The 20,033-nt window shown below is 35.8% G+C and overlaps 2 protein-coding genes across 6 annotated transcripts in view; one reads left to right on the forward strand and one right to left on the reverse strand.

Moving 5' to 3' along the window:
• LOC106059704 (tetraspanin-9-like) lies at nt 1–18,930 on the forward strand. 3 transcript variants are annotated; one of them, XM_056030128.1, is made up of 9 exons: nt 1–129; nt 5,772–5,929; nt 6,190–6,390; nt 6,536–6,610; nt 8,634–8,753; nt 9,280–9,367; nt 14,129–14,292; nt 15,004–15,087; nt 16,131–16,833. In XM_056030128.1, exons 2-9 carry the CDS (start codon nt 5,861–5,863, stop codon nt 16,194–16,196), a joined length of 867 nt encoding a protein of 288 aa, XP_055886103.1. In that variant the 5' UTR covers nt 1–129; nt 5,772–5,860; the 3' UTR covers nt 16,197–16,833. The 3 variants fall into 3 exon arrangements, with proteins under 3 accessions (XP_055886103.1, XP_013072857.2, XP_013072852.2); XM_013217403.2 differs by lacking the exon at nt 16,131–16,833 and adding an exon at nt 18,654–18,930 and having other exon boundaries at nt 7–135; XM_013217398.2 differs by having other exon boundaries at nt 7–135.
• LOC106059692 (serine/threonine-protein kinase RIO1-like) overlaps nt 16,394–20,033 on the reverse strand; it is a 12,908-nt gene continuing 9,268 nt past the window's right edge. For all 3 annotated transcript variants that reach the window (XM_056030127.1, XM_056030125.1, XM_056030126.1), the window contains 5 exons: nt 19,781–19,953; nt 19,023–19,115; nt 17,543–17,596; nt 17,201–17,422; nt 16,394–16,846 (listed from right to left, as the gene is read on the reverse strand). In XM_056030127.1, the coding sequence (XP_055886102.1) occupies nt 16,742–16,846; nt 17,201–17,422; nt 17,543–17,596; nt 19,023–19,115; nt 19,781–19,953 (647 nt within the window). In that variant the 3' untranslated portion in view covers nt 16,394–16,741. The remainder of the gene's footprint in view (nt 16,847–17,200; nt 17,423–17,542; nt 17,597–19,022; nt 19,116–19,780; nt 19,954–20,033) is intronic.

The following is a 20,033-nucleotide window of genomic DNA, read 5'->3' on the forward strand; positions in this document are numbered from 1 at the left end:
GAGATGCACCATTTCACAACCTCTCGGGCTAAACCTGCAAAAGTTTTTGTTTTTTCAAATGCAATAGCCAGCACTCTATTGTTTGATCTTATAATGCTCATATCTTTTGTGTTGAGAGCAAACACGTTGGTATTGGTGATTATTGTTTCTCCTTTGTTATCTATTTAAAGTGTTTCCCTTCATTGAATTCAGGGACTACATTTGTGTTGCATTGAAATGTGCGTTTACCGTTAAGGAGATTTTCCTCTTTTGTTTTTGTCTATTTAACAGGCCTTCTTAAAGTGGGTTGAATGATTTCATACTTAGAGAGGATCGAAACTAGTGTAAAGATTTCTTTATTGAACTTATTAGAAACATTTGACCTGCTGTTATGATGCCGGTTCTGTGTTTTATACTTTGTTTTCTATTTTCTGAGATTACTTTGTCTTTCTGTGTTTTGAGTTTACTTCGTCTTTCTGTGTTTTGAGTTTACTTTGTCTTTCTGTGTTTTGAGTTTACTTCGTCTTTCTGTGTTTTGAGTTTACTTCGTCTTTCTGTGTTTTGAGTTTACTTTGTCTTTCTGTGTTTTGAGTTTACTTTGTCTTTCTGTGTTTTGAGTTTACTTTGACTTTCTGTGTTTTGAGTTTACTTCGTCTTTCTGTGTTTTGAGTTTACTTTGTCTTTCTGTGTTTTGAGTTTACTTCGTCTTTCTGTGTTTTGAGTTTACTTCGTCTTTCTGTGTTTTGAGTTTACTTTGTCTTTCTGTATTTTGAGTTTACTTCGTCTTTCTGTGTTTTGAGTTTACTTTGTCTTTCTGTGTTTTGAGTTTACTTTGTCTTTCTGTGTTTTGAGTTTACTTTGACTTTCTGTGTTTTGAGTTTACTTCGTCTTTCTGTGTTTTGAGTTTACTTTGTCTTTCTGTGTTTTGAGTTTACTTTATCTTTCTGTGTTTTGAGTTTACTTTGTCTTTCTGTGTTTTGAGTTTACTTTGACTTTCTGTGTTTTGAGTTTACTTCGTCTTTCTGTGTTTTGAGTTTACTTTGTCTTTCTGTGTTTTGAGTTTACTTTGTCTTTCTGTGTTTTGAGTTTACTTTGACTTTCTGTGTTTTGAGTTTACTTCGTCTTTCTGTGTTTTGAGTTTACTTTGACTTTCTGTGTTTTGAGTTTACTTTATCTTTCTGTGTTTTGAGTTTACTTTGTCTTTCTGTGTTTTGAGTTTACTTTGACTTTCTGTGTTTTGAGTTTACTTTGACTTTCTGTGTTTTGAGTTTACTTTATCTTTCTGTGTTTTGAGTTTACTTTGTCTTTCTGTGTTTTGAGTTTACTTTGACTTTCTGTGTTTTGAGTTTACTTTGTCTTTCTGTGTTTTGAGTTTACTTTGTCTTTCTGTGTTTTGAGTTTACTTCGTCTTTCTGTGTTTTGAGTTTACTTTGACTTTCTGTGTTTTGAGTTTACTTTGTCTTTCTGTGTTTTGAGTTTACTTTGACTTTCTGTGTTTTGAGTTTACTTCGTCTTTCTGTGTTTTGAGTTTACTTTGTCTTTCTGTGTTTTGAGTTTACTTCGTCTTTCTGTGTTTTGAGTTTACTTTGACTTTCTTTGTTTTGAGTTTACTTCGTCTTTCTGTGTTTTGAGTTTACTTCGTCTTTCTGTGTTTTGAGTTTACTTCGTCTTTCTGTGTTTTGAGTTTACTTTGTCTTTCTGTATTTTGAGTTTACTTCGTCTTTCTGTGTTTTGAGTTTACTTTGTCTTTCTGTGTTTTGAGTTTACTTTGTCTTTCTGTGTTTTGAGTTTACTTTGACTTTCTGTGTTTTGAGTTTACTTTGTCTTTCTGTGTTTTGAGTTTACTTTGTCTTTCTGTGTTTTGAGTTTACTTCGTCTTTCTGTGTTTTGAGTTTACTTTGACTTTCTGTGTTTTGAGTTTACTTTGTCTTTCTGTGTTTTGAGTTTACTTCGTCTTTCTGTGTTTTGAGTTTACTTTGACTTTCTGTGTTTTGAGTTTACTTCGTCTTTCTGTGTTTTGAGTTTACTTTGTCTTTCTGTGTTTTGAGTTTACTTCGTCTTTCTGTGTTTTGAGTTTACTTTGACTTTCTGTGTTTTGAGTTTACTTCGTCTTTCTGTGTTTTGAGTTTACTTTGACTTTCTGTGTTTTGAGTTTACTTTATCTTTCTGTGTTTTGAGTTTACTTTGTCTTTCTGTGTTTTGAGTTTACTTTGACTTTCTGTGTTTTGAGTTTACTTTGTCTTTCTGTGTTTTGAGTTTACTTTGTCTTTCTGTGTTTTGAGTTTACTTCGTCTTTCTGTGTTTTGAGTTTACTTTGACTTTCTGTGTTTTGAGTTTACTTTATCTTTCTGTGTTTTGAGTTTACTTTGTCTTTCTGTGTTTTGAGTTTACTTTGACTTTCTGTGTTTTGAGTTTACTTTGTCTTTCTGTGTTTTGAGTTTACTTTGTCTTTCTGTGTTTTGAGTTTACTTCGTCTTTCTGTGTTTTGAGTTTACTTTGACTTTCTGTGTTTTGAGTTTACTTTGTCTTTCTGTGTTTTGAGTTTACTTTGACTTTCTGTGTTTTGAGTTTACTTCGTCTTTCTGTGTTTTGAGTTTACTTTGACTTTCTGTGTTTTGAGTTTACTTTGTCTTTCTGTGTTTTGAGTTTACTTTGTCTTTCTGTGTTTTGAGTTTACTTTGACTTTCTGTGTTTTGAGTTTACTTTGACTTTCTGTGTTTTGAGTTTACTTTATCTTTCTGTGTTTTGAGTTTACTTTGTCTTTCTGTGTTTTGAGTTTACTTTGACTTTCTGTGTTTTGAGTTTACTTTGTCTTTCTGTGTTTTGAGTTTACTTTGTCTTTCTGTGTTTTGAGTTTACTTCGTCTTTCTGTGTTTTGAGTTTACTTTGACTTTCTGTGTTTTGAGTTTACTTTGTCTTTCTGTGTTTTGAGTTTACTTTGACTTTCTGTGTTTTGAGTTTACTTCGTCTTTCTGTGTTTTGAGTTTACTTTGTCTTTCTGTGTTTTGAGTTTACTTCGTCTTTCTGTGTTTTGAGTTTACTTTGACTTTCTTTGTTTTGAGTTTACTTCGTCTTTCTGTGTTTTGAGTTTACTTCGTCTTTCTGTGTTTTGAGTTTACTTCGTCTTTCTGTGTTTTGAGTTTACTTTGTCTTTCTGTATTTTGAGTTTACTTCGTCTTTCTGTGTTTTGAGTTTACTTTGTCTTTCTGTGTTTTGAGTTTACTTTGTCTTTCTGTGTTTTGAGTTTACTTTGACTTTCTGTGTTTTGAGTTTACTTTGTCTTTCTGTGTTTTGAGTTTACTTTGTCTTTCTGTGTTTTGAGTTTACTTCGTCTTTCTGTGTTTTGAGTTTACTTTGACTTTCTGTGTTTTGAGTTTACTTTGTCTTTCTGTGTTTTGAGTTTACTTCGTCTTTCTGTGTTTTGAGTTTACTTTGACTTTCTGTGTTTTGAGTTTACTTCGTCTTTCTGTGTTTTGAGTTTACTTTGTCTTTCTGTGTTTTGAGTTTACTTCGTCTTTCTGTGTTTTGAGTTTACTTTGACTTTCTGTGTTTTGAGTTTACTTCGTCTTTCTGTGTTTTGAGTTTACTTTGACTTTCTGTGTTTTGAGTTTACTTTATCTTTCTGTGTTTTGAGTTTACTTTGTCTTTCTGTGTTTTGAGTTTACTTTGACTTTCTGTGTTTTGAGTTTACTTTGTCTTTCTGTGTTTTGAGTTTACTTTGTCTTTCTGTGTTTTGAGTTTACTTCGTCTTTCTGTGTTTTGAGTTTACTTTGACTTTCTGTGTTTTGAGTTTACTTTATCTTTCTGTGTTTTGAGTTTACTTTGTCTTTCTGTGTTTTGAGTTTACTTTGACTTTCTGTGTTTTGAGTTTACTTTGTCTTTCTGTGTTTTGAGTTTACTTTGTCTTTCTGTGTTTTGAGTTTACTTCGTCTTTCTGTGTTTTGAGTTTACTTTGACTTTCTGTGTTTTGAGTTTACTTTGTCTTTCTGTGTTTTGAGTTTACTTTGACTTTCTGTGTTTTGAGTTTACTTCGTCTTTCTGTGTTTTGAGTTTACTTTGTCTTTCTGTGTTTTGAGTTTACTTCGTCTTTCTGTGTTTTGAGTTTACTTTGACTTTCTGTGTTTTGAGTTTACTTCGTCTTTCTGTGTTTTGAGTTTACTTTGTCTTTCTGTGTTTTGAGTTTACTTCGTCTTTCTGTGTTTTGAGTTTACTTTGACTTTCTGTGTTTTGAGTTTACTTCGTCTTTCTGTGTTTTGAGTTTACTTTGTCTTTCTGTGTTTTGAGTTTACTTCGTCTTTCTGTGTTTTGAGTTTACTTTGACTTTCTGTGTTTTGAGTTTACTTCGTCTTTCTGTGTTTTGAGTTTACTTTGTCCATGTTCTTTTATTTGTTTTATATATTTTGGATGTTTTTACCAGCGTTGAAGAATTACAACCTAGCCCAAACATCTGGCAGAACGGCCTGGTTGGGAAAGGGGGGGGGGGAAGCGGCGGGCAGGGCTCGAACACTGGACTATGAAGTCGAGAGTCCAAAGCACATACCAAGCGACCAGGCAACTATCCAATGTTGTTTGTTTACTGTTTCTATGTTATCTTCCTCAGCTTGTAAGTCACGTGTAAAGATATATTATAAGCTTCGTTTAATCACAGCGACATTTGCGAATCGAAATTTGGCGTGTGCAATGGGGAGTGCAAGGCAACTAGCCATTTGTTTAAAACCTATCATTTCTTATCTGACTTGGTCATTGAATGTCATAGGCGTATTGGCGAAGACTGGTCTATGCATCCATAATGTCTCCTTGTATTTACTATCATACTTTTCATAATGTACATAGCAAAATTATTTTATCTACAATTTTTGGATCATATCTAATAGTGTGCAAACCCTGCTGGATTTTTTAAAATCAAGACATGAGGAATGAGTGAAAATAACGGCCAGATCATCTGTTGCGCCCTAATGGTCCAACGCACAACCAGATAGATCTAGTAAAGTTAAGGCGGCTGATTGTTGAATAAATCCTTCAAGGCCTTTCAAATCCTTTGCTTAGTGTTGGGAAGAACTGATGTAACCTATTGCCTATGGCTGCCTGGTCGTGCGGTTTTCACGCTGGACTGTCGTTTGGATTTATCGATGGTCCCGGGTTCAAACCCTGCCCGCTCCCATCCCCCGTCGTCCTGCGGGAGGTTTGGACTAGGAAGTAAACTATCTTCAGCTCTGAAGGAACATCCGAAATATTTAAAACATTTTACAAACATTGTCTCAATCTGTTGATATAAGATCAACATGTATACACTAACACAGACTTGCCAAATGTGCGTAAGATTTGATATATTTGTCCTCGCTCAAGTCTCTTTAGTGACTTGAAATTAAATTGCTTCATGCAATTACATTTAGTGTGTATATCTTGAACTCCTAAGACTGTTCTCTAAGTGTATACAAGAAAAAACGTCGAAAACATTTGCTTTTACTGATTAAATATTGGCTTTTTTTTTTTGGCAAAGTCTTTGTCTTCTTTGTTTTCTATGTAGTATGCTTTGTGCTATTTCTGTGTGCTGCTTAAACATTTGTTTCATTCAGTTTTTTTTTCTCAATTACAATAATAAACCCAGACAAACATATTCATGGATCGCCCTCCAGACTGTACAACACGAACAAGCTTCCAACATTATCGAGAAATTGTATATAGTTCATGATCATTCACATGGTTCATTGATTAATGATATGCTTTTTTAAATTTAGCACCCTTCCAAAAATTGAACAATCTATATTAATCAAAATATTCTTTTATTTCAGACATTAGGTGAAATTCTTCAAGCATATATTTAATAATAATGTGAAAGTAATAATTTGCTTTTAATACTCGCACGCACGCACGCACAGCCATGCCTCTCGATGGACTTGGAAACCGTTTGATGAAATATATTCTGGTTGGATTTAATATTTTTGTTTTGGTAGGTTGAAAGTTTGTGTTTTGTTTGTGATCTACCTACGTATATTGACAGAGCGTTGAGTTTCTTAAAGAAATATGTTTTAATATTTATTTCCTATAAAAATAATAAATGTAATTTCTGTTTGGGGGGGGGGGGGGATTTCCTTATCAGACGCAGAATGAGTGGCATTTCGCGTATAGAGTTAGAGTAGTGTATTTTTTATATTACGTATATCTGTGAACCAAATCATTAAATACATAGGCCTACATATTTTATCACAGATTATGGGAGCCACGACCATTGGTCTAGGAGTCTGGGCCACATCCTCTGAGTATGGCGCCAGTGAGATGAAGCTAGTGTCTGGTGAAGAGCTCTACCACGCAGCGTGTACCATTGTGTTGGTTGGTGGCTCTGTCATGTCTCTCATCTCCCTCGCGGGCTGTCTGGGAGGACTCTTGGAGAGCAAACCAGTTCTAGGCTTGGTCAGCATTGCTTTACGTAGTCTTGAGTGTGGACGAATAAATACGGGTGAAAGTTGTGGATGTTGTCCAGCAAAGTGAGTCAGTGCCACTTTATATATTCCAGTGAAATGTGGTGATCAAAGACAAATATTCTGTTTTGTTACAGTATTTATTCTTTATGATGATCATACTGCTGTTGTTTCTTGTCTGTGCCATCCTGGGATTCTTCTTCAAAGAGAACGTAAGTATATGTTTTTGACGCAGCATTGCTCTTTAAAGCCAAAGCTTTTTGAAAACAAAACAAAACAAAGATAACATCTCGTCTTGTAAGATGAACTATTCTAGCCACTGCCAAAGACGTTAAGAAGTGACAACAGATGAGTGACTTAGTGTAACGTCTTACTTCTGGAACGTTGTTCACTGTAATTGTACCATATAGACCAAATTAACTTTTTCCTTTAACGCGACCTTATTTTATACCATTGCGTTAAAACACCTTCACAAGCTTCATTTTACATACGTAATAAGAACATTTATTTTTGTAGCCCACATGACACCCTTGTTAACGTTAGGTCACAGAAACAGATGATCTTTACATCATCGACCACAAGGGAAACTTGTTAGACTATATAACTACCTTCCAGTTCTTTTCTCAAAAAGCACGATGTGTAGGCCTACTCAATTCTAACAGTTTTAGTGGAAACTTTTTGTTCTGGGAAAACATTTGCTTTATATCTCAAATCTTGATTTATTTGCTTTACATTTTGAAATCCACAACTGAATTTAAAATAAGAATTGATTCCTTATCCCGCAAATATCTTGTACTCAAACTAATCATCCACAGATTTCTAAAGCCTATATGAATGCTTCATCAATCATAGAATTGGGTGCAATGTCCCCAGTTTTCATGTCACTGTATTCGATTTTCCAAGGTTTTAATGTTTATGCAGGAAGGGTGTCAGATAATCGTACTTTTTTTAAAAAATAAAAATTCCTGTTTCGCTGTGTCTTTCTTTAGCTCAATGCGCAAGACAAATATGTTCTCTAGATTTTGTACAAAGGACACATCTTTAAATGAGCCTACTTTCGAAGTGAGAGAAAAAATAAAATATTCATCAATTATTTGAAACCACAGTAAACGAGTACCCGCTCTGAAATCCATCAATAATCTCACTCTGGCTGCATGCGTTAGTGTATCAATAAAATATAATCATTTGGCCTGAACAATGTATTGATTTTTGTATAGCCTAGAAGTCTTAGCTGTTGAAAACAAAAAGAGATGAAAAGAAAATATCGTTGTATTGATTCATATTCACACTCGATCTAGAAATAAAATAGTCTGTGCTAGATGTGCAACATAACGCGGGCAATCTTTTCAGACCATACTTCCGGTGGAGCACATCTTTGTAAGAACAAGTCACTAATAGAGCGTCTGTGAGTGTCTCAATAAGTAAAGGAAATTAGTTTAATTACGTGGGCGATTGAAATCCGCGGACCTCTGATTAAGAAACCGTCGATGTTGGGCTCACATTGGATACATTAAAAGAAAACATACTGTGGAGCATGGACATGGAATAATCTTCACAGAAGACTCTCTTTACAAAAAACTCCTCTGAGTTAGCTTTAATTAAGCCAATGTTTGTTTTGGGTACACGGCTACTGGAGAAATACTGGAGATCTCATATAATACAGACGTTACTTCAAAAAAGATGATAATTACGTTTTACGCGTCATGCATTTAGTCATGCATATTAACCAATGACTTAAATTCTGCTAAGTCACCTGTTTTCCTGGCTAGCTCAGGCAACCCATTCCATGCACTAATAGCACTAGGGAAGAAGGAGCACTGCCGTATAGCAAATGTTTGTTCTGGGTACACGGCTAATAGAAATCTAGGAACTATTGGTGCCGTAGAGCAAATGAGGCCAGAGGAACAGTTTTGTTGGTTTCGTTAATTAACATTACGCCCAAACCTCCTTCAGGACGACAGGGGATAAAAGCGGGCAAGGTTCTAACTCGGGGCTATCATGATGACAGTCGGAATGGTATAACCACACACATCCATGCAGGCGTGTAGGTCTTCACCAAACAGGACCTTCCTTTTCAAAGGTTTTAACAAATCTCATATGTAGCCTATAGACTTACTTATGTTTTAGTACCATAATAATGTATTTGAACTAGCTTTGTTGAATGAAGATGTTGATTTGTGCATGATCCCAAACGTTGACATATGCGGCTAGGAAGTAAGAGTTTCTCTCTTTCAGTTTGAAGCCAAACTGTCCCAACATATGAAGAGCTCATTGACAGACCAGTTCTACGTCAACTACACCACTGACAGTTCCAATAAACTGGCGACAGACATATGGAATAAACTACAGAAAGAGGTCAGAAAGTTTCATTTTGTTTTGCAGTAAAAGATTTTCCCATTATTTAAACAAAATGTGTAAGTGATATACCTGGTATTATACTTTTTAGTTTAGCAGAGATGGTTTTAGACAGTCTTGGTTTAATGAACTAGTCTGGGTCTAGATCTTGGTGTTAGACCTTGTCTTGGTAGCGCGTTTTAAACATTTAGTAAACGTTCTTTGTTGAGGTCACTGTAAGATGAAGTAACACCTATGACAAGTCAAGCGTAAAATATGCCAAGGAAAAGTCAGGAGTTCTCTTTAACACCTTGACCTTGGAGCAAGGAAAGAAGTAGATTGTCAAGACGGTGGGAAACTGCCTAAAATGTACAAAAAAACAATGAAACGAGAAACGGCACCATGTAAATAACTCTTTATACTGAATATTACCTTAAATAACAGTCTTTTGCTTGGGATGCTCCAATATTTCAATTATATACCGTAATAGTTTTTGTAAATGTTTGCTAGATAATTTGGATTTTTTTGTTTTCCAATTTCCGTACAGTTCCAGTGCTGTGGTGTAAGTGGAGGCTTAAAAAGCAGCTGGTCTTGGTGTCTCTACCAGAGGAGCAAGTGGTTTCACAATCAAGATGGTGCATGTTTTTTAAATTTATTTCCAAAGACTTTTGTAATGTGTCAGCCTAAAGTCTATCCAGCTCACTCAAATATTATCTAAGATGACTCCTTTGTCTTCTATACACTCATCTATTGCTACACAATCTCAAGTAATTTGTTGTACTGATTGAAGAAAGAACATCCCTATCCAAGACAAGTGGATATCACATGGAATCAACAAGCTTTAGTTTCAATTAATTCATAATTAATATTTAAACAATTCCAATTTCATTAACAATAAAGACAAAAAAGGGAGTTTGCATTAAATACAAACTTGTATATTTGAGAGGAGCCACTGTGTGGGCATTGTACACTTACATAATGTTACATACAGACTTGTACAGACTTAATCTTAACTGTTTTCAGTCTAATGATGTGTTAATGTTGCATTTGTTTAAATAGGTATGTCCTTTACAGTCCTGTCTACACTTATGTATACTCATTTTCTATTAACGAAAATACATTTTTCGGAAGACTATACATTGCTGTTGCATCTAAGAACAAATACCAAAATAATAAATAAATATACATATATATATACCTACATAAATATATATATATATATATATTGTTATAAACCTGGTGGTGGCACAGATGGGGGTAGTGGTGTGTGTGTAGTCAGCCGACGCAAATCGCCCCAGGCCAGCGCTAGACGAGCGGTCAAGCGTGACGAGTTACGACTGTCAGCCGAGTCGAGGGTCAACAGGACAGTTCGGGAAGGATCGCCGACGTGAACAGAGCTCAGGAGCGTCACGAGAGTTATAGTCATCTGACCACCTAGAAACGTCGATGGGCGTTCTGTCCGGTTCGAGAAGGCCAGTTGGGACCCTATATAAGAGCGGAGGTTGCGCAGTCAAGACGGGGAGAAAAGGGGCTCAATACAGCAAGGTTCAGAAAGGAGGTTCACGACAAGAGTTCAGAACACGGTCGACTACAGCACAGTTCAGCGGTGTGGTTCTGTACGGAGCATTACGACGGTTCAGTGCGGAGTACTATCAAGTACAGTTGAGACGAACGGCGTCTTGATCTTGGTCTGTGATCGAGTCCGACACAACGAGCCCAAGTGTGTGAAGTCAGTCCTGAACTGTTGAACCCAGTGCAAGCCCGGAACGAGACGGAGAGGCCAGTGCAAGACTTGATACGGCGGAACGGTGTTATCGGAGAGATATTTGTTATCGCAGAGCTATTTGTACTGTTCTACGTGCTGCCAATTGTACAGTATTGGCTGTTATTTATGGACATTAAACCTTTACGTTATTTTGGAGCCCTGACTTGTCAAGTTCTTTAAGTTGGTGGTTATGGTGCAGTTTGCAGAGAGCCTGGATAGTGAGATTCGTAACAACTGGTGTCAGAAGTGGGATCGGATCGGAATCGGATTGGATCGGATCTACTATGGCTCGTCTGAAACTGCTGTACGAACTTGAATTTAGAGAACTGAAGGAAGAACTCCGTGGACGAAGGCTGAAGATATATGGTAACAAGGAGACTTTACAAGCACGCCTCCGAGAAGACATGTTGGAAGAAAAAGAAGATCCGGACACATACCTTTTTGAAGTTGAACCTAACTTGCTGGAACAGCTCACCAGTAGCATGCAGCAACTGATCACCAGTACGAGTATCATGCAGGAACAGATGGCAGCTATGCAAGAAGAGATCACCCGTAGCAAGCAAGAGCAGATGAGCGCCGTACGAGAAGAGGTTCGTGCCACGAGTACAATGTGGAACATGTTGAATGAACAGACCTGTTCCGGGCTCGAACAGATGTATACTTCGGTGAAGGAAATGACGAGACCCATGCTGAGAAATTCGAAAGACGTGGTAGAAACCCCATGCTGCCAGAGTGATTTGAAGGATGGAGCAGCCGCACCATCATTCAACGTCGAACTACAACCCATCCAAAGTTTTGAAGAAACAGGCAGAAACCAGTGTAGTGTTGATGAAGATTGTGCTCTCAACGAGAACCAGAAGCAGAAGGAGACTGATGAAGAAACGAGAAAAGAGACCAATAGTTTGATCAAAGGTCGTGATGCAGCTGTACCTGATATGAGCACCTCAAACAGCAAGACAGATCAAGAGAACGCTGAGTTTGCCTACAGGCCTGTTGCTGAGGGACGTTTACATGATGAAAGCTACCAGCGAGGCTTGGACCCTACAGACGTTCGTCCAGATGCGAAGATTAGCGAGAGAAGCACTGATGGTGGTCAAGAGAACCCAAGGAAGCCTGACGTTGAAGATGATGGACATTTGCACGATGAAAGCCATCGACAAGGTCTGAAACCAACAGGCGATTGGCCCGATACTGAGACGAGAGAGAGAGAGGTCCTGATGATGAAGAAGAAAGCCGAATGGAGCCTGAAGCCGAAGGACCATTGCACGAGGAGTGTTACCAACCTGCCCCACGAGCATGCCCCCCAGACAAGGCTGAAGATGATGACCTGTTCCACAATTCCCTGTCCTGTGGGTTTGAAGCCCATCCCAGTCCTTCTTCGCAAAGCCCTATGAAGCTACCTCTTTTGCCAACGATCTTGGTATCCCCAGCCCTTACATCCTATACCTCTCCATGTGTCAAGTGGCTGTCCTCAGTACCGACAGACAAGAGGTCGATGCAACCAAAACGTCACTGCAACAAGAGGACGATCAACTGGAGGAAAAGAAGAAGGCGGCGTTTGCGTAGTCCAACGTGCATGGTGATTCAACCAAGAAATAACTGCAGCCACATGAAGACCAACTGGCGGAGAAGAAGAAGAAGAAGGCGACTTTTCCTGAGTGCAACATGGATGACGATGCGCTCACGACATCAATGCAACCAGATGAAGGCTAACTGGAGGAAAAGAAGAAAACGTTTACTAAATTCAACGTGGGTGGCGATGAAAGCACGACGTCGAGGCAAACAGGTGAAGGCCAACTGGAGGAGAAGAAGGAAGCTGACTGCAACATGGATGGCTCCATCAAGCTCAAGAGGCAAGCCGACTGCCACTGATCGACCCCCGCCTGCAGCGATGAAACCTTACAGCCAATGTCATGATGTTGATTCTGTCCGGGACGGACAGATCTAAGGAGGGGGCAGTGTTATAAACCTGGTGGTGGCACAGATGGGGGTAGTGGTGTGTGTGTAGTCAGCCGACGCAAATCGCCCCAGGCCAGCGCTAGACGAGCGGTCAAGCGTGACGAGTTACGACTGTCAGCCGAGTCGAGGGTCAACAGGACAGTTCGGGAAGGATCGCCGACGTGAACAGAGCTCAGGAGCGTCACGAGAGTTATAGTCATCTGACCACCTAGAAACGTCGATGGGCGTTCTGTCCGGTTCGAGAAGGCCAGTAGGGACCCTATATAAGAGCGGAGGTTGCGCAGTCAAGACGGGGAGAAAAGGGGCTCAATACAGCAAGGTTCAGAAAGGAGGTTCACGACAAGAGTTCAGAACACGGTCGACTACAGCACAGTTCAGCGGTGTGGTTCTGTACGGAGCATTACGACGGTTCAGTGCGGAGTACTATCAAGTACAGTTGAGACGAACGGCGTCTTGATCTTGGTCTGTGATCGAGTCCGACACAACGAGCCCAAGTGTGTGAAGTCAGTCCTGAACTGTTGAACCCAGTGCAAGCCCGGAACGAGACGGAGAGGCCAGTGCAAGACTTGATACGGCGGAACGGTGTTATCGGAGAGATATTTGTTATCGCAGAGCTATTTGTACTGTTCTACGTGCTGCCAATTGTACAGTATTGGCTGTTATTTATGGACATTAAACCTTTACGTTATTTTGGAGCCCTGACTTGTCAAGTTCTTTAAGTTGGTGGTGTATGGTGCAGTTTGCAGAGAGCCTGGATAGTGAGATTCGTAACAATATATATATATATATATGTTCCAGAAAACCAAACAGTATGATCAGTTCCCTTTCACTACAGTAGTATTGCCACACTACATAAGATAGCCTTGTGCTAATACTTGTATACTGAACAGGCATGTGTATGAAAAAACAACATCAATTTGCATATTTAATTAAAAAAAACAACAACTTTCTCTGGACATGTTAAAGTGATGATGAAATAGTATTGAAAATAGTTAGGTACAAAAAGTATGTTTATTTTTTTAAAATCAAAACTGACAGAAGGACAGACAGACAAACAAACGGATGAAGTCCTTTTCCCAATGAGGACTGCTAAAAACACTTTCAACCTAAAAACACAAACCAATGGAGCAAGAGGTGGGAAGGGGAACATTTACAATAGTATTAGTTGAGCAAACTTTCTATCACATTCTTTTTGTTATGTTTTAGAAGTAAGTCCTAATTACACTAATGCTTAGCCTTTCATTTCTGAGAAGAATGCAGTCATTTAAATATATTGATGAATAAAATAACATAAAAAAACAATACTTAGCACTATCAAAGTCAAAACTTTGAAATGGTTTGTTTATAAGATCCAGTTTACCTTCAATATATTCCATAAGAAAAAAAAAGTACTGAGACAGACGGAGTGTTAAGTTCCTTAAATTATCAGCCTCTCTGTGACTCTCCACAGTGCTATAGAGTTATTAGAAAATTTCCAACTGATGTAATAAAGTTATTTGATAAGATTTAATACATTTACTACTGGTATGTAATTCTTTAAGTCTCATGATTTACTTCAAGCACATCATTGTATACTTGTATGAATACATAATGTCATTTACAGTAATATTAAACATTTCCATATCATTAAGATAGATGCCACAATAAGCACATCTATATGTAATTGCTGCAGCGCCAGCTCTGTCAAGAGACTATGTGCCAGAGAGTTGTTGCAATGTCAGTATCACCAACCTGACAGAATGTCAAAAGTTGCAGCCTTCAGCTGGCTCTCTTATTATCCCAGTACAGAAAGAGCCCTCTATGGTGACAGACGTTAATCCTGCTTTGTATCATAGAGTGAGTATAAGTATTGCAAACTGAATAGTGTAGTACTTTAAGAAATATGCTTCCACAGAGATCAGTGACATATAATGTGAGAACCTTTGTTTCATTCTCAACTATGGAAATAGAATTGAATGATCAAATGTAGGTCTGTTACTCAGCCATTTAATCCATGTAAAACAAGATTACTTATTTTTGTATTAATTTAAGAATTCTTTTTTCCATTACTATAGTCACTATAGTATAGTATATAGTATAGTGGCTAAGGCTAAGTGTTATTGCAATTACAGACACAAGTGCCATATGAACAGCAGTGATTGTAAAAATAAATGCCCATGGGTGTGGGCACTTTGTATATAGGCCTACATAGGGCTGAAGTAGAACCATTAAGTGAACTGCAAAACACTTAGTACTAACTGCAGTTTTTAATATATAAAAATAATTGCAACCCTAGATTCCAAAAAAGCTTGACAATGTTTAAGAAAATTGGCTCTTTTTAAACTAAATTTTAAAAAGTTTTATATCTCCCTAAAATAAAATGTATCATTAAGGAGTCCATGTTGTTTTAGTCACCTTTAGTCAAAGGACAACAATGGTTCATCTGTTGATCTGTGTGGGTGGCAATGTTTTTGACTATAGCAGTACACAGAATTGTTTAAAACATAAATGTATTTTAATTACATATAAATCACCCGCAATAACCTATATCATCACCATTGTTATCAGGGCTGCTATGATGCTGTTAGGGAGTCTATATCACAGAACACTATCACAATAGCCTCCATTGTTCTGGTCTGTATTGTAATCACGGTAAGATACAATTACATTTCCTTTTGCCTTTGATCAGCAATATTTACAACAATATATTTCTATTGAATGAGTATTTAGCAGTTAAATAACCAAAGGAAGATAAACATTCACACTTTAACAACAGTGATGCCCAAAATACCGCCCGCGGGCCAGACATGGTTTCATCCGGCTCGTAGAAACGTTGGCAAAAAGTGTAGAAAATCCTCCCCAAAAAAAGTTTGAAAAATGTGTCTTTACCTACGTTAGGGCCCTTACCTTTTCTCTGATGGATAAGTACAGCGACCTTTAACATTTGTGCATTTATGAAATGGGACTCTGAATGAAAATTTACCAGGAAAAGTGAACAGATCTTTTTTTTTTTTTTTTGAGGGACATGATAATATTAATAAGTCAGCATGTTTGTTTTGTAAAGAATCTAAGGCTGTTAAAAACACAACATGTAAACGGCATTATGAAACAAATATGGTGGCATTCTTGGTCGCAAATAGAATATTGTTAAACTACAAGACTAGAGATTGGAGAATTTATGAGAATATACAAGAAAATGAGTTGGTTGTAAAGCTAACTACAATGTCACTTGCATTTTTAGAGAAGTGGAGCTATTTTCTGATGCTTAAAAAAAAAGAAGATTATCTTCAAATATCTCATCAATTAATGTAAGTACTTGATCCCCGGGTTTCTAATAAAATAGTTTCAGTTCAATTTCATTTCCTTTTATATATTTCGTTGAAGTGGCCCGCGACACTAGTGTTCAAAATTAAAATGGCCTGCAGGTCGAATTAGGTTGGGCATTACTGCTTTAATACAACAAATAGTTTCATTGATATGAAGCCTTTGATGAGAGTTTACTTTATAACTATTAAGTTTTAGTTACACATTTCTATAATTACCCTACAAAAAAATCCTTCATGAAAATGTTTAGCTTTTACTGCCAATAATTATCTTCTATATTGTATGTTCCTACAAGTTTTTAAATTTCCCAGGATTAGTCATGAGTTTATTATTAATATTACATATGATAACATTTCTTCTCACCAATGCAGGTACTATGTATTATGTTAGCAACATGTGTTTGTATGGAAATAAGGCAATATAACTACATAGTGTGAAAAAAACAGCAGTGAGTTCAATGGCGTCAAGACAAGGGGCCCAAAAGGGGACATAACAAAAACAATGTCAAAGTACTAGATTTAAGAAGAGTTATTCTGACACCACTGGAGCTATACTTTCTAAACAGTTGTACACAGTTTCCCAAACATGGCTCAAAACAGTTTGTTTATAGTGTGACTGTGTGAACAAGAGCATATGAAAGATGAAGATCTTTATTTATTTACAAATTAGATTTACAAATCAGCATATAAAAACATCCAATACTATGTAAGAATCAAATTTAGAAAAAAAAGTTTTCAATGACTAATTACTTACACTTTTTTTTTTCTTCACAAGAAAAAGAGAATTACATTAGTCTATCATTTTAAATTAATTAAAAAGAAATTCGTTCTTTTTTTATTTCCAATGGCATCCCACAAGTAAAAGGAATTGGTTGAGATATTTTTACTTCTAAATTCAGAGATGCAACTTGAATATTTCAAGCCATAAAATAGTCCTCAATGTTACTTGTCACAGGATATGCACAACATGCAGTGATATGGAATCATTTCTTTGCAGCACCAAGTTTTACTTGTCTCTTTTTTATATGCTTTGGAATTTTCGTCTGTCTCTTTTCTTTTTGTGAGTCTTTCACAAGCTTCTTTCTTTCCTAGTTAAACATTAAAAAAAAGAAAATGTTTAATAAATTGGCTCTTTTTAAACTAAATTTTAAAAAGTACAACAAGTAAAAGAAACGATTTTATTTCAATTATTATCTGAAAAGTGTGAATAATTTTTGTTGGTAAAAAAAAGTTGAGCTATTTATTTTAAGAATTCAACAGAAAAAAAATTATATACATTAAAAATGTATAAAACACATACTATTAAACAAAAGTATAAGGCTTACATCAATCTTATAATTGTATACTATTAAAAAATTATATGTTATAGGTAGAGTTATATCAAACCATTATAACATATTATAGGTAGACTTATAACTTTTATATGTTATAGATAGACTTACCTTTTTCTCTTCAGCTGTTTCATTTCTCTGTCGCACAGGATGAAGCTTTTTACTTTTATTGTTACTCTCCCCATCGTTACCATTGTCAGAGTAGTCACTTAAGCTCTCTTTCTCATGTTCATCCTTTCCTCCCTCATTGTGACTATCTTGATCTTCTTCATCTTCTTCATCATCATCATCCTCCTCATTCTGTCCAGTGACTTGCTCCAGAAGTAAAGGAACCTACATGCAAGATCAGAGCTCTTAAAGAAGTGCCAAGATTTAATACTCATTTCTTACTGAAGGCAAATGTGATGCAGTGAACTGAAACAAAAAGTCATTCACACTTTCATTTTCTATTACCTGACTAGGTCCACTTAAATCTGGCTTCAGTCCAGTGACTGTGTGATATAAAACCTGGGGAGAAAAAAAAATAACTTGACTTGTAAGCTAGTAGCATTAGACAATAGTAGGTAGAACAGAAACAATTAGTATGTTAGTGTGTCAATTATGTTGAGTTGATTTTTGTTACATTTTTAGAAAATCTAATATTAAATTAAAGAATGCTTGACTTTTAGATACAGAAGTAAATTTGCAAACACAAATTCTTTGCTGTTCCATGCATTTTTATATTATCAATCAGTAAAGTAACTAAAAATAACAAACTAACTAAATGAGTTGTTTTTTTTACAGACATTTGTGTTTTTTTAATGATTGTAACTATTTTCTTTGCAAAATTATACATTCAAATTCTGTTACACTATTAAAATATGATAATATTTATAACTGCTACATTTAAAACAAAATGTTATGTTTTACAAATTAATGCAATGTAAGTCAAAATAATGCAATTCAGACTCTAACACTTTTTCAGATTTTAGATTAGATAATATTTGTTTTACAATTGTACAATGTATATCAGGGCCGGTCCTACAGATTGCGGGGCCCTATGCAAAACGGATTGTGCTGGGCTCAGTCTGGGTAGGGACAATAATAAGTGAAAATTAAGAGTTTGTATTAAAAAATAAATTTGTCTTTGCATTTTTTTATTCACACTTTACTACGTACATAATCACGGCCAAATGAACTTTACGAGCCATCTATAGTAGATAGTAGTTTTCCAACAATAAGCCATTAAACATTCAGATCTGACTTTTAGCTTTACTATCGACTAGCAAAATATCGCTTTTTTTAGAGGTCAAGATAGATTTAGATCAATATTTGTATGCCAGTGACTATTAAAGTAAATTAAATATTTGAAATTATTGTTTTGGTTAAAATTCAATTTATTATTAGATTTGTATTAAATGAAAGCTGACAATACTTTTTTTTAATCACGGTAGGATTTGCGTTTTCCATATTGTATGACACCCCGAAATGACCATTTTGTCTATTTTTTAAGGAGATTTGTCTGAATGATTTCAATAATTTATGAAGATTTTCATTACTTTTTTGTATATTTTTGCAATTTCAGGAGAATTCCAGGAACCCTTTAATAACAAGTTAAAATGGTTTAATTACAAAATTTACACCTAGAATTCATGCAGGGCCTATGAAAGTGCGTGCCCACTGCAGCCACATAGGTTGAAGTGGCCTAAGATCGTCCCCGATGTATAAAATAGTAAAATAGTTATTTTTTGTTCAGTATTTATATTATACACTACAATAAATTAGATTATTATATATGTGTTTTCCTTTTACTATTTCAAATTTATGCATTGCAACTATATAATAAAATGTTGAAAAACCTTTATTTCATTTTTCTATAATTAAATTACATTCTTAATTAGCTGTTGTTTAGTTTGTAAACAGCATTCACTATGTTTTAATCTAGAACACCAACCTGCTCTCCTTCAAATGTCTGAGTCCTTCGGAAATCTCGTTCTATGTCCACAACTTCATCTAGAGTTCTTGGAATGAAGGATCTCTTGAAAACCTGAAGAGACAAACACAGAGAGTACTATTAGCCATTTTCTTATGGTGCCCCTTTTTAAGTGTTAGAAAAATGTAGCAATGCAAAACCAAGAGGAAATTTCCCTCTAAGGAAAACAGAAAAATATTTATCTGGAAAGATGCACAAATAGATACTTTGACTTTATGCAGTGAAATGCTTGAATGTTTTTTGTTATGTACTTTTCATTCTAAAAATTAGGTACTTGCAATAATTCTGAAAAGCTGACAGCTAATGTTTCTATGTTTAAAATAAAATTTCTCTAAAACATCTGACAGTAATAGCTCTTTATGTCACTTAGGAAAGCACTAAACTATATATTTCAAAATGTTTCAGGGGATAATCTGTGAAATTTAATAAATGATAAATGTACTCCTCCTATCTCAGTTACAAGGCTGTCATAATAAAATGTTTTACATCATACTTTATTTCTGTCTTAATAACAGTTTTAAACTGAGTTTAGAAAATAACCATTATTTAGTAATTTATAAATGCTTATGTAAAAAAATGCTTTAAAGACTTACATTGCTTTTTTAAAAATTGGTTTTAAACCAGTTTCAGCTGAGACTTTTTAATAGGAGGATTGAAGATTTCTCATTATATATACATATTTGGCATAAAATATTTAGTAAATAAAAAGACATTCAGACCTCTTCATCTATTTTTTCTTGCTCTGATATTTCCTCGGCTGACCTTTCTGAGGATATCTTCATTGCCTGCTCTAAGTAAGCATCAATATTCTCTGTAGTTATACTGGAGTCTGTTACAAATTCAAACAATTCCTTAACTGTCATTGTCGGAACATTTTTTCTTCGAAAAAAGTCTGAAAGATAATAAAAGGTTGGTAAGTCAGTAACCAAATCAAACTGGAGCTATGCATAAATAAGAAATTGCTGATATGTC

Source organism: Biomphalaria glabrata, chromosome 5, assembly GCF_947242115.1.
Source record: "Biomphalaria glabrata chromosome 5, xgBioGlab47.1, whole genome shotgun sequence".
NCBI lineage: Eukaryota > Metazoa > Mollusca > Gastropoda > Planorbidae > Biomphalaria > Biomphalaria glabrata.

Excerpts from the sequence above, each read along its gene's own strand:
- LOC106059704 (XM_056030128.1), top strand. The coding sequence starts at position 5,861 with ATGCCTCTCGATGGACTTGGAAACCGTTTGATGAAATATATTCTGGTT. Across the intron at positions 5,930-6,189 it reads GATTTAATATTTTTGTTTTG|ATTATGGGAGCCACGACCAT; the intron begins GTAGGTTGAAAG and ends ATTTTATCACAG. Across the intron at positions 8,754-9,279 it reads GGAATAAACTACAGAAAGAG|TTCCAGTGCTGTGGTGTAAG; the intron begins GTCAGAAAGTTT and ends ATTTCCGTACAG.